General features: G+C 40.4%; 1 protein-coding gene across 7 annotated transcripts in view; it reads left to right on the top strand.

Annotated features, from left to right (window-relative positions):
* Positions 1-12,491, top strand: part of LOC137784425 (ras/Rap GTPase-activating protein SynGAP-like) — a 32,232-nt gene that overhangs the window by 11,960 nt on the left and 7,781 nt on the right. For 6 of the 7 annotated variants that reach the window (XM_068575047.1, XM_068575045.1, XM_068575044.1 and 3 more), the window contains 12 exons: positions 68-189; positions 3,215-3,368; positions 3,738-3,836; positions 3,939-4,199; positions 4,296-4,631; positions 4,760-4,904; positions 5,472-5,616; positions 6,248-6,484; positions 7,128-7,329; positions 8,000-8,190; positions 9,558-9,762; positions 10,457-11,035. In XM_068575047.1, the coding sequence (XP_068431148.1) occupies positions 68-189; positions 3,215-3,368; positions 3,738-3,836; positions 3,939-4,199; positions 4,296-4,631; positions 4,760-4,904; positions 5,472-5,616; positions 6,248-6,484; positions 7,128-7,329; positions 8,000-8,190; positions 9,558-9,762; positions 10,457-11,035 (2,676 nt within the window). The remainder of the gene's footprint in view (positions 1-67; positions 190-3,214; positions 3,369-3,737; positions 3,837-3,938; positions 4,200-4,295; positions 4,632-4,759; positions 4,905-5,471; positions 5,617-6,247; positions 6,485-7,127; positions 7,330-7,999; positions 8,191-9,557; positions 9,763-10,456; positions 11,036-12,491) is intronic. The other variant, XM_068575041.1, reaches the window with a different exon arrangement.

Below are 12,491 nucleotides of genomic sequence, written 5' to 3'. Positions count from 1 at the left end.
TGTTCCAACAGTTGGGGCGGTGTTTTTACACTATATTATGTTCTATTCTACCTTATTGAAACTTCAGAGTTTTCTCAATCGAAGGCTGAAGGGCTCCATCAAGAGGGCCAAAAGTCAACCCAAACTGGACCGGACCAGCAGCTTCAGACAAATGATTTTGCCTCGGTTTCGAAGTGCCGACCAAGAGAGGTAAGACTGTATGGAGCGTGGTATAATTCAAGGTAATCTAATCCATGGGGGTTGTAGCCTGTCCCAGCAATTGGCCGAATGTCAGGAAAATGCAGTGTTCGGGTCACACAGGCCTGAGAAATATATTCCTATGTATGAGTAATTCAGTTGATATACATGTCCTTTGCTGTTAGAGCACCATAAAGTGTTTCCTTAATGCATGACCATTACATGTGTGTTACCTTTTGTGTTGAGTCAAGATCATGCCACTTTGATGTGATCATGCGAAAAAGAAACATACTATTAATTGCAGCATGGATACTGTGTTCCTCTGGATCATATTCTTGGACTGTGGGAGGAAGCTGGAGCACCCAGCGAACACCCGCACGAAACCAGGGAGCGTACGCTTAACTCCATGCAGAGAGAAGCAGAGACATTTTCCTATTTTTGCCTTTAGTTGATAGTGTAGAGCCTCAGATGAAACGTGAGGAGGAAAAGTAGGGTATGGCACAGAGGAACACCGTGGTATAACCACTAGAATGCCCTTTTTTACCGTGAGACTGTTGACGTGCTGCTTCGTGTACTGAGTGTTACTTTAATGGGCTAGCTGTGACTACCTACTATACTAATTGCTTCTGTCTGGAAACTTCTCACTTTAGCTGCTGAAGACAGATTTATTTTTGAGCGGCAGCTACAACATTGCTAACCTCAATACTAAGCTTTAGAGTTGCCTCTTATTACATGCTGATTATGTAATATAATTATAGTCTATATTATAGTGCGTGTAATTGATTCTTGTGCACTGAATTTAAGCGAAATGGGGCTGTTACTAAAGGAACTGTTTCTCAAAATACTTTTTTCGCCATTTATTTTACAGAGCAGCTTCTTGCTTGGGGGGGGTGCATGCATATATATATATATATATATATAAATGGTGACCATATTTAAAGACCTGACTGGCGTTGAGACCTTGTTTTATTTAAATTAGTTTGTGTTTTTCGCAGATACTTACTCAGTTACTCAGTTACTCAGTTTTCATCAGTGCATAAAAGGGAAAAACATAAAGGCTGTCACGACTGTTACTTGGAAAAATATCTGATTCTTAGAGATCTGTTAGACAACCATGTAAACATGTAAGAACTACTTTAGGGCTGCATTGATCAGTTTGATTTCTGTTTTCCATTCATCAGGATGTGGTGGCTTGCAACTCATGACAGCTCTGTCTTGACTTCTGACTCGAGGTCACACCCCGCGGGGTTCGTGCCTGCACAGTGACCAAAACGTTATGCAGTTTAAACAATCCAGTCATGACGCACATATGGGAAATGTAAAGATGGCGAGCGGTAGAGGCAGAAAGTAAAAATGTATTGCTGACGGTACACTTTCCTCCTGCCACAGGAGATGCATAATAGACATTTTCAGGGCAGGTGTGGATGTCCATACTCAGAGATGTAAAATGAGCACAGGATGGAAAAAACCTTTTTTAGTAAAATCCAGAAGCCAAATGTTAAAATGAATCCCATTATTAGAAATGTATTTTGTGAAGGCTGCGTTGAAGAAGGCGGAGAAGATATCCTCATGGTGTCGGGGATAAAGGGACTTTCCCCCTTTAACCACGACCATTAACCAGCTCCGACCACTGCCTCAGACAGCTGCCTTCACAGCCCGGTTTGAGTTCTGCCCACACTCTTAATCCACTCATAGTGTTCAGTAGACTTTGCTATATACCATCGGCATCCAACTTCACACACAAGCTTTCCAACGCAGCTGCTCTACCTCTGCTGCCAAGTTGGTTTAAGAAAGCCTTTCTCATATACGGCATTCTGCGATGGCACTGCTCCTCAAGACGACTCACTGCACCTCTGACCAACGTTAAATCTGGGCTAAATTAGTGCTCCTTTTTTGCTGCATAATTATCAGGTGTTTCTTCAAAGCTTCTGCTTTTTCTTTTGGCTCAGTTTCCCCACCATGTTCAAAGCCAATGTTAATAATGCAGCGTCCTAGCTCCAGCTTCTCAGTACAGATAAACTCTACATTGGAGTATGGGAGACACTGCTAGCCTCTGTGCAGGGAAAAGGACACTTCATGCACACTTCATCACTGTTTTGCTAAGATAAGAAGTTAGAGTTTGATGAGACGATTGATACCACTTTCATGGATGCATGTATGAAAAAACAGCATGCAGTCAATTAGCTTAGCTTAGTACAAAGACTTGAAACAGGGAGAAACGTGAACCGCTAGCCTGGTTCTGTTCAAAGGGAATACAATCTTATTTACAATCAATTGTCATTTAAAGCTAGTTCCAGAACATAAAGGAATAGTTTTTGACAAACCCGGTTAGCTCCTCCTGTTTCCAGCCTTTATGCACAACCAAGCCAGTCGGCTGCCGGCTCCAGCTTCACATCTGACATTAGCAAAATAATCCGAATCAATCTTTTGATCTTACTCTCAGAATAAAGTGCTTTCCTCACTTAATTGTTTTCAATTGGCCCCACTGACCCTTCCTACGCCTGAGAGACACAGTTCGCTCGCCTTTTTGATCCACTGCCGCTTTTCTTTTTCCTGATAGAGCTGCGCTCTTCTAAAGGTTAGCCAACGATCAGGTCTAATTTGTATAACTGCATTACAGTATTTCTGCACACCTCCCCCCACAGAAGAGCTTGCATTCAATCCCCATTTTCACAGTCGTCAATACCAACATTACATTTTAATTTGCATTTTTTTCTTACATTTTTGTGCCATTGTAGATCATTTAGGAGTTGTATTTCCACAAACTGATTTACCAAACATGCGGTATGAGTCACTTGAGTTGAGTCAATAGAAAACACACACCAGAACTAAAAACCTGGTAGTCTTAGCTTTTCCATAAACTAATTTCAAAGGGATCAGATCTCAAATATCATATTGAATTTGTAGGAAAGAGGATTTCTGAGCTGTAGTGACTCATTTATTGTTATATAAAACACTTTCTTGATCGTTAATCTAAAGATCATAAAATAAAATATAATTATGATATATAATAAAATCTGAATTCTTCTCTCACCAGGACGCGCTTGATGCAGAGCTTCAAAGAATCCCACTCCCATGAATCCCTACTTTCTCCTAGCAGTGCTGCGGAGGCTTTGGACCTAGTTTTAGATGAAGATGCCGTAATCAAACCGGTCCACTCGAGCATTTTAGGACAAGAGTACTGCTTTGAGGTATGTTGTATATCCATGTTCTCCTTCCTGGCTTTACCTGCTTTCTAATGGACTTAAAAAAAGAATTCTGGACTTATTTAGCCAACGAACCAATTTAAGTGAATATAAAAATTAAAATTCTTAATATGTCAAATCGGGTTAAACTAAAAAGCCTCTGCTCAGCTCTCTCCAAAATGTGATGAATAGTGTTTTATTGACTGTAAATTAATGATCTTCGTCTTATGGACAGTTTCAAGACGGTAGCTAGTCTATATCACATTTTATAAACCAACTGATTTATTGGGGCAAACCAATCACTAGATTAATCAATAGTGAAAATGATTGTCAGTTGAAGCCATGTTGCCATGACTTTATGTATTTCCTTTGAAGGTGACCACCAATTCAGGGACAAAATGTTTTGCCTGCCGTTCTGCTTCTGAGAGAGACAAGTGGATTGAAAATCTGCAACGAGCTGTCAAACCTAACAAGGTAAAAAACTGATTTTTCATTTTAAACAGCGGTAAAATGACAAGATTCAAGGTGTAATTCAAAGGACAGATGTTAATAAGGACTGTTATAATGCAGTAACAGGACTCCTCGTTTCCCTCCCAGGACAACAGCAGACGGGTGGACAATGTGCTCAAGTTGTGGATTATTGAAGCTCGAGACCTTCCGGCTAAGAAACGCTACTATTGTGAACTGTGTCTGGATGACATGCTGTACGCACGCACCACCAGCAAACCCCGGACCGACACCGTGTTCTGGGGCGAGCATTTCGAATTTAACAATCTGCCTACCATTCGTAGCCTTCGTTTGCACCTCTACAAGGAAACTGACAAAAAAAGACGAAAGGTAATGTAAAAAAAAAAAAAAAAAGAAATCAAGTAAAAACACATTTGATTTTGCTCCAACTATTTAGAATAACTGTTGTTGTTCTTGGTAACCTAGGAGAAAAGCACATATCTTGGCCTTGTTAGCATCCCCATCTCCAGCATCACGGGCCGGCAATTTGTGGAGCAGTGGTACCCGGTGATACAGTCCAGTGTCTTGGCCAAAAGCGGCGGTGTTGGAAGTACCAAAGTGATCAACGCATCGCTGCGCATCAAGTCTCGTTACCAGACAATGAACATCCTTCCTATGGAGCTGTACAAGGAGTTTGCGGAGTACATAACTAACAACTACAGAACACTGTGTGCCGTTCTGGAGCCGCTGTTGAGTGTTAAAAGCAAGGAGGAGGTGGCGTTCGCTCTGGTGCACATCCTGCAAAGCACAGGGAAGACAAAGGTAAACAAGGGGTCAAATGAAACCGGATTCCACCTGCACTTGTTTTTTTTTTTTACATACTCCATTGCTGTTATCTGTATGATCTGCTGATTCCTTTTCTTCTGAACTTGAATGTGCTGTCGTCTCAGGAGTTCCTGTCTGACATGGCGATGTGTGAAGTGGATCGGTTCATGGACCGTGAGCACTTGATCTTTCGTGAGAACACGCTAGCTACGAAGGCCGTGGAAGAGTACCTCAAACTGATAGGTCACAGATACCTCAAGGATGCTATAGGTGAGGCTGCTGCCGATCAACCCGACTCCATGTGACTGTGTATGTAATCAGATGAAAGGAGTGTCAGACAAGCCTTTATTCCATTATAAACATCTGTCACTTAGAAGAAAAGGACCATGACATTGTTTAATGTTGAGCTTATTGGATTTACATTTGGTAAATAATTTGTGACATTTTCCAAATGACTGTTTTGTGGTAGCATCATTTTAGAAATACTACTCTTATGAAGACCTGTCTAAATGTCACATCAAAAAATAGGAATTATAACATTTCAGTGGCACAACATTAATTATTCTCTTACTCTCTGGAATAAGTAAGAACAGTTGGATTCACTGTTAAAGGTTTTTCTTGACACAATCCAGTATACTGAAGGCATGTTGTATCCCATTCATTACAAATGTATGTTTTACCATTAAGTTTGAATATTAACTTCCTCCAAACAGCCTTGCATTTGTTGCATTGTGTCTTTCTGATCCATCCGTCGTAGTAGTTTATGGCAATACATTTTCTGGTACAAAATGCCTGCCTTTTGGGAAACATAATGGCAGTGGACTCTACAACCAACAGGTGACTTCATTCGAGCCTTATACGAGTCTGAGGAGAACTGTGAGGTGGATCCCATGCGTGTCCCGCCGTCAGTCCTCGCTGACCATCAAGCCAACCTTCGAATGTGTTGTGAGCTGTTACTCTGCAAGATCATTAACTCTCTCTGGTTGGTAAAACTATATACACATGTCTGTTCTGTATCTGTATTGAATCTGAACTGACACTGAAATTCATTTGTATGGAGAAAAAAAACAAAAACAGAAGGCTGTACAGTCTGTACATCATCGTCCTCATCGCATCAGAAAAGGACCCCCCCCCCCTTCCAAAAAACTAAACAATAATACAATAATCTATATATAATAGGTTAATATGAGGTATGCTGTATATACATTTCCATACATAGATAATGATTTAATCATTCCATAGATGAAATGTTTCTAGAATAGATCTAGCTTTCAAGTTTTTTTCTTTACATTTAAGAGTCTTGCTTTCCAATTTCCATGACCTTTGACCTTCATAGTCCATAGTAACAACAATATGAAAACTTTCTACGTGCATATGAACATGATTATTTACAATTTTTAAATGTGATATAAGTGATGTATAAGTGATCAGTGATACTGTCAATGTCTTGTTTATAAACACATTCTCCATCCGGAACAGAGTATGTTCAAAAGATTTTCCAAATGTTTTAGTCTCCTGACCTTGCTGAACGCATCAAAGGCTTTGGATACGCTTTAAAATGACCTTGCTGTTCACCTTGACAATGGAGAAATACAATGATCTTCTTCTTTCAGCATATTTCCCCGAGAACTGAAGGAAGTTTTTGCCTCTTGGAGAGCCCGATGTGCTGAGCGTGGAAGAGAGGATCTTGCCGACAGCCTCATCAGCTCCTCCCTATTCCTTCGCTTCATGTGCCCAGCCATCATGTCCCCCTCCCTGTTCAACCTCATGCAGGAGTACCCCGCGGAGCGCACATCCCGCACACTCACGCTTATTGCCAAGGTGATGCAGAACCTGGCCAGCTTCAGCAAGTGAGTGCCCGTCATTGCCTGTGCTCTTACAACAACGTTAACTTGATTCAGTTCACTTTTAGATTTCTGGACGCTGACGCGGGGGCGAGATGGGATGCGCGTCACAGCCACAGAGTCCCTTCACGGAAATACAGGCTTGCAGTTTTAACTGCGAGGGTACAAGCTGTTACTCACCCACAGCGAGCTCCGAGGCTTTTAGCTGCGACACATTTGTTCCTATCTTCCTCCCTTCAGTTCTTTGAATATTAAAATAACTCTTCTGGCTTAAATATGCAGGTACACTTACTTTACAATTAAGACGTCAAAGGTTTAGTGGTAATTTAACAGACATTTGGGGAACGTTGCATATGAATGATCAGACATCCTAAAATAATATAACTTATGTAGTTGTTAGTTAGTCATTTGTTTCCTCGTTGATTTAGGCCTTCTTAACAATTCCCCAAAAGGAGCGCACATAAGAAAGAATAAATACCAAAAAGGTATCAAATGAAATGAAAAATAAAGTTAAATGAAAAGCTTAAGCTTATACTTCCCTTTTACTTTTACTCATTTACTCAGTGTAAATATTAGATCCTTCCACAGTGCAACTTGGAGTATTTTTCCATCTTCATCTTCATGCTTCCTGTCATTATTATCTCTGCAGATTTGGACCCAAGGAGGAATACATGTATTTCATGAATGAGTTTCTGGAAATGGAGTGGGGCTCCATGCAGCAGTTTCTCTATGAGATCTCCAACATGGAGGCCGGAGGAAACGCTGGAGGGTTTGAGGGCTACATCGACCTCGGAAGAGAGTTGTCCATGCTCCACAGCTTACTGTGGGAAGTCATGGGCCAGCTTAGCAAGGTGGGTGGAATAACACGCTGGAACTTTAAATGAAACATTTTAATATGATTTCTTTCTCTCACTGAAGAATGGAGAGAGAGATGGAAAAGGAGGTTCTGTAGACAGGATTAATATTATTTGAACTCCATTAAGTCTGAGATAGAATTAGCACTTTAATATTTAACCACAGTGCTTGCAATGTTAATTTATTGAAATTGTACTATAATTGTAACTTAATGAAAGGAATATCTATTTTATGCTCACCCCTTAATTGTCTTCAAAGTATATGCTTTGTAATTAATTATAAAATGTTTTCTGAATGACATTTACATTTTATGAATGAACAAGGGAGTCATATTGCATATAGCAGTGATTTACAACCCCTGAGGCGAGTTAAACTGGGCTGCATGAAATGCTGAATAATCTGAGCTCTCTCTTCAAATACCTACTCAGATACCTAAAATGAGTGTATCTGCCGTTAATGAGTACCAAGCTTTCTTTATCCCCAAATTAAATAGTTATAACGCTTGTTAAAATGATAATGCCTTTAAGCTAAAGTTGGTTATGATTGAGTACACACTTCTGTTCCCCCTTAACTTATTCCTAGTTGTCTGGACAGCTACATAATAATAAAAACAGGCATGTGAGCATTGTTTTTTTCCTTGATCTTAAAAACCTTTCCATGTTGAAGGATGCCATTCTCAAACTCGGACCCCTGCCAAGGCTGCTGAATGACATCAGCGTGGCCCTGAGGAACCCACAGCTCCACATGCCTACAAATCACCAGCCGGACAGACCGAAGGACAGACTCTTCTCGCGCCCATCTTTCAATCGTCTCATGTCCTCTGACTTCCAAAGCCTTATGATGCGTGACTTAAACAGGTATCCTCGCATGGTTTCCTTTCTCATGTGTTTTTGGTGTCATCACTTCTGCACACGACCATGGAGTTGCATGTCGTCAAAGACGACTGAGCCAAGACGGGTAATGCTGATGATTTTAAATTTAAACAGATGATTTTATCAAGACAGTGTGAATGGTCATATCGGCCAATATGCACCTACTGCACATAAACAGAGTAATTACAGTTTGTGTGTGTAATTAACAGTAGCACATAAATAGGACACGAAAACATAATTAATAAGGATTCAGTTGCTCAAAAACAACAACACTGGGATATTTCTAAAAGCCCATAATGCTAATGCACCTCTTCAGGCTTTTAAAGTAGTTTATCAATCAGCAGTTGCCAGCACCATCTGTTCTAGACTCTCTTACCCAAACCTGTCTCCTCTGTGTTTTCAATTCATGTCGGTGCTCTGCTATTGTCAAGAGACAGTTGCTCTCATTACAGCATAACTGTTTAAGTAGGAACTCTTAAAGTAAGAGAACAACTCTGGTAATATCAGAGGACTCCACTGCAGCTATTTGTGTGTCTGTTTTACCAAACACCAGTGCTGTTGGAGCAAAAATCTTGAGCCATAAATTGAATGAGAAAGAATTTAATCATCTGCTGTTCGGTGTGAGAGGAGAAAGAACAAACGTCTGGAAATTCAAAGCAACGCATGGAACGACTGCTACGAGTGACTGGCAGGATGCACCTCATACCTTCTCCTCACTGGGTTTCCACACTGTTCACAACGCAAGAATTACATAATAAAACTTGTTTACTTCTTGCACAACAGGAAATCTTAAAGACAGGTGCATAGGATCAAATATTGTGTGAGTCGACTGTGATTATATTGAATTGGTTTCTTCACACCTTTCATTATGAAATGAGAATAGCAAAGGAATAAAGCTACCGTTGCTTTTTTAATTATTCATTTATCTATATATTTTCCCTGTTCATTGTTTGTTATGTAGAGCAGGCCGATGGTCAGACCCTTACAAGGTGGAGCGAGATTCATCTCGTGGATTGTATGATAACTTATGAATGAGTAAAAAACTGACAACTCATCTATATCTTATGAAATATTGCTTCATCCTTTCAAGGTCTCTGAAGATTATTCTACCAAAATCACTCTTTGATTAAACTTGCAATGTCATGCATGCAACGAGGAGCAAGGAGATATTGCCTCATACTTAGGGAGCAGCGAAAAAAAAATATGGGACCATCTGTCCTCTGCTTGCACTTCTTTCCACAGGCAACGATTTAATGGGACAATGCAAAAATAGAATCAGGTATAAAATGTCTATATGAGATGGTGTTAATAATCACAGCCATTTGTAACGTGTCTCTGTTGTGTACCCGCAGCTCAATAGACATCTCACGCCTGCCATCCCCTACGACGGGAGTCTCAGCTGTAGAATCCCTCTCATCCAATCTGAATATGAGGCGTCATGCAGAACGAGACCTCCGCTCGTCGAGGGAAGTGTTCTACGTGACGCGCCCGCCGCTGGCTCGATCCAGCCCCGCGTACTGCACAAGCAGCTCGGACATCACTGAACCGGATCCAAAGGTACAATGTCAAGGTCAGGTATCACACTGTTATGACACTGAGGTGAGCACTTCGGCTTGATTGTTTTGTTTCTGAGTTAGGTGGAGAAACAAATGCTATTGGTTATAATTTTTAAAAAAAATCCAATACTAAGATTTCTTTTCAGAGTGGATTATAATTAAACTTCAGATCATAATAACAGGTTTTTAGTGTTGTATTATGTATTCATCAAAGCTATTTTCAAATGTCAAGGCTTTTGATTTGATAATGTAGCATTTGGTTGCAATGTAAGATTTTCAGAAATAATAACATTTAAAGGCCAAACAGTGTCACCTCATTTTGTCCACTGATTTTACAAAAGTAAAAAAAACATATTTGGAAAGGCAAGTTATTGGCAAAGACATTTTCACCATCACAACAAAACATAAAAAAACAATTTACATTTGTTTCTAAAAAACATGGAAAAAAAACTAAGAACAGGAGAGTACAACCTTTGTGTCGCATACAGATACAAACACTATTATCTGTCTAAAAGCATCAATATACGTATATACGACCCCTAAATCTGTTTTAAAATAAATTTAAAACTGAAAATCTGCACATTTACTATACATTGAGAAATTGAATAATGCAGTTTCCTTGTTGTGAGTCCTTGTATGTACTAAACTCCAGTCCAAAGTAAGGCTACAATAATCGTTTTTACTGTTTTTCTCAGGTCCATAGTGTGAATAAAAGTGTGTCCATGATGGACCTTCAGGACTCTCGCATGAACAGCATTTCCAACCTCAACTCTGTGGGAGACATGCTCACCTCCTCTCAAGCCTCCATTGCCGGCTTGGGCCACAGCTTCGGAAACCTCTGTGGTCCTCTCCGTATGGGAGGGCATATGCCAGCGGGCTCTTCGGGCTCTGGTTTGAGGCTCAGCCAGATGGGCCACATAGGGGGGCCCACCGAATCCATCTCCCAACAGCAGCAGCAGGCAGCAGCCGCCATGCACTTCCCCCTGTCTTTCCAGAACCCGCTATTCCATCTGGCCGCCCAGAACTCCCCGGCTCAGTCTCAGCCTCCTCCCCCTCCTCTCCTCCTCGCCCCGGAGCAAGAGAACGGCCACCACGACTATGCACCGGCTTTTGGCAACAGTGCTTTCTCCCGCAGTGAGGACTTGTCCGCCCTGCGGTCACAAAGCAGTCTGGTGCAGCCCAGCATTGTCCACTCGCACAGTTACAGTGATGATTTCACCCGGCAGAATCAGAGCAATGACTTCGCCTGGCACCAACTGTCACTGCAGGTGCAGGTAGGAATCTCTAGTTTGACAGAAAGACAGTTTGTAATGATGGGCAATTTTACTTTTGCTTAAACAGGGTTAACTTCTGATTTTTCAAATGTTTGCAAATCTTACGCAATAAATACAAAAAATAATAATATATTTTCATATAATTTCCTAATTGTTTTGATGCAGGTGACATCAACTCTTTGGTGTCTACAATTATATTTATGGATCTAATCTGTAACAATCTACAATGAAGGTTTTTTTTATATTGTGCAGTGTATTATAATTTAGCAACAACATATGGCATAACTACTTCTTTTATAGGCAAAGAGGTGACTGAAACAGTCGTCATAGATTGTAAAGTGAAATGTGTAACAACAGAACGTCTCTCGCCTATTAATGAGTGTACGACCTGTAAAAGACAACTTCCATCAGGAGAGAAATTGGTCTCCATATTTATTCTGAAGTGCAGCTGAATATCCAGAATGATGTTGCGTTTTAACGCGTGTTTTTAGCTTTCACTGATATTCATTCATGTTCACTTGTATCTGTTTAAGTGTGATCTCCAACTAACTCTCTATCTGTGATGTTAAATAATTCAGGTCACATTTTAAATCTTCAAACTGTTGGGTATTGATTGCTTGACAGTGGATGCCATGGTGGTTGGTTGCCGGCCTGTCAGACCTGGCACAGTATACACTCACTTGCCACTTAATTGGAGAGTATTATACCAACAGGTTCAGTTATATTGTTCTCCCACATTTATATCAATGGGCTAAATAATAGAAACACCATATTTGAGCCACTTGAAACTCCTGGCTATCTACTACAAATTTGAGTGGACAAATAAGGTTAAACAATGGCGCGCTTGATTTCATTCAGCTTTATTTCCCTCATATAAGAGTAGAATCAAGTTTCAAGGTGTCTGGGTTGTACTTTAACCATCAGGCACTTTTATTGAGCAACATCTTAACACTAATTGATGAAACTTTTAAAGTTTAAACTGCAAATATGTTTAATTGATGGGACTACCGCTAGTCTCATACATCAGAGGATTTTTGGGTTTTTGCCTTTTAGCAATCACTCAATTTCTCAAATTGACATGCAGTATTATCATTATTACTATTGGATTATGAGGACAGTCGCAGCGAGGAATGTTCTCAATTTTCCAAAAAAACATTGCCCAACATACTTCGTGTTATTCTAACACCTTGAATCCAAAGCTTGAATCCAAAAAGAATAGTAATGGCAGCAGAGACGGATACAAATCTAACAGGCATATGAAGGGCCCTTTTGAGGGGCCCTTCATCCAGACAACACTCTGAAGCAGGATCACTGGTCTGCTCGCTGAACTGTGGGCTGGTCATTACTGGTGATACTTCTCATAATAGGTTCTATTATTCATATTCTAACCCTCTGTGTATGTAGATCAGACTCAGAGGCTATATTGGAGTTTGAGCATTTCCAGTAAAGCTGATTC

Source organism: Clinocottus analis, unplaced genomic scaffold (assembly GCF_023055335.1).
Source record: "Clinocottus analis isolate CAN_PGR_092001 unplaced genomic scaffold, fCliAna1.0.p SCAF_14, whole genome shotgun sequence".
NCBI lineage: Eukaryota > Metazoa > Chordata > Actinopteri > Perciformes > Cottidae > Clinocottus > Clinocottus analis.
The sequence above is the reverse complement of the archived record's forward strand: the minus strand, read 5'-3'. Positions and strand labels throughout refer to the sequence as shown.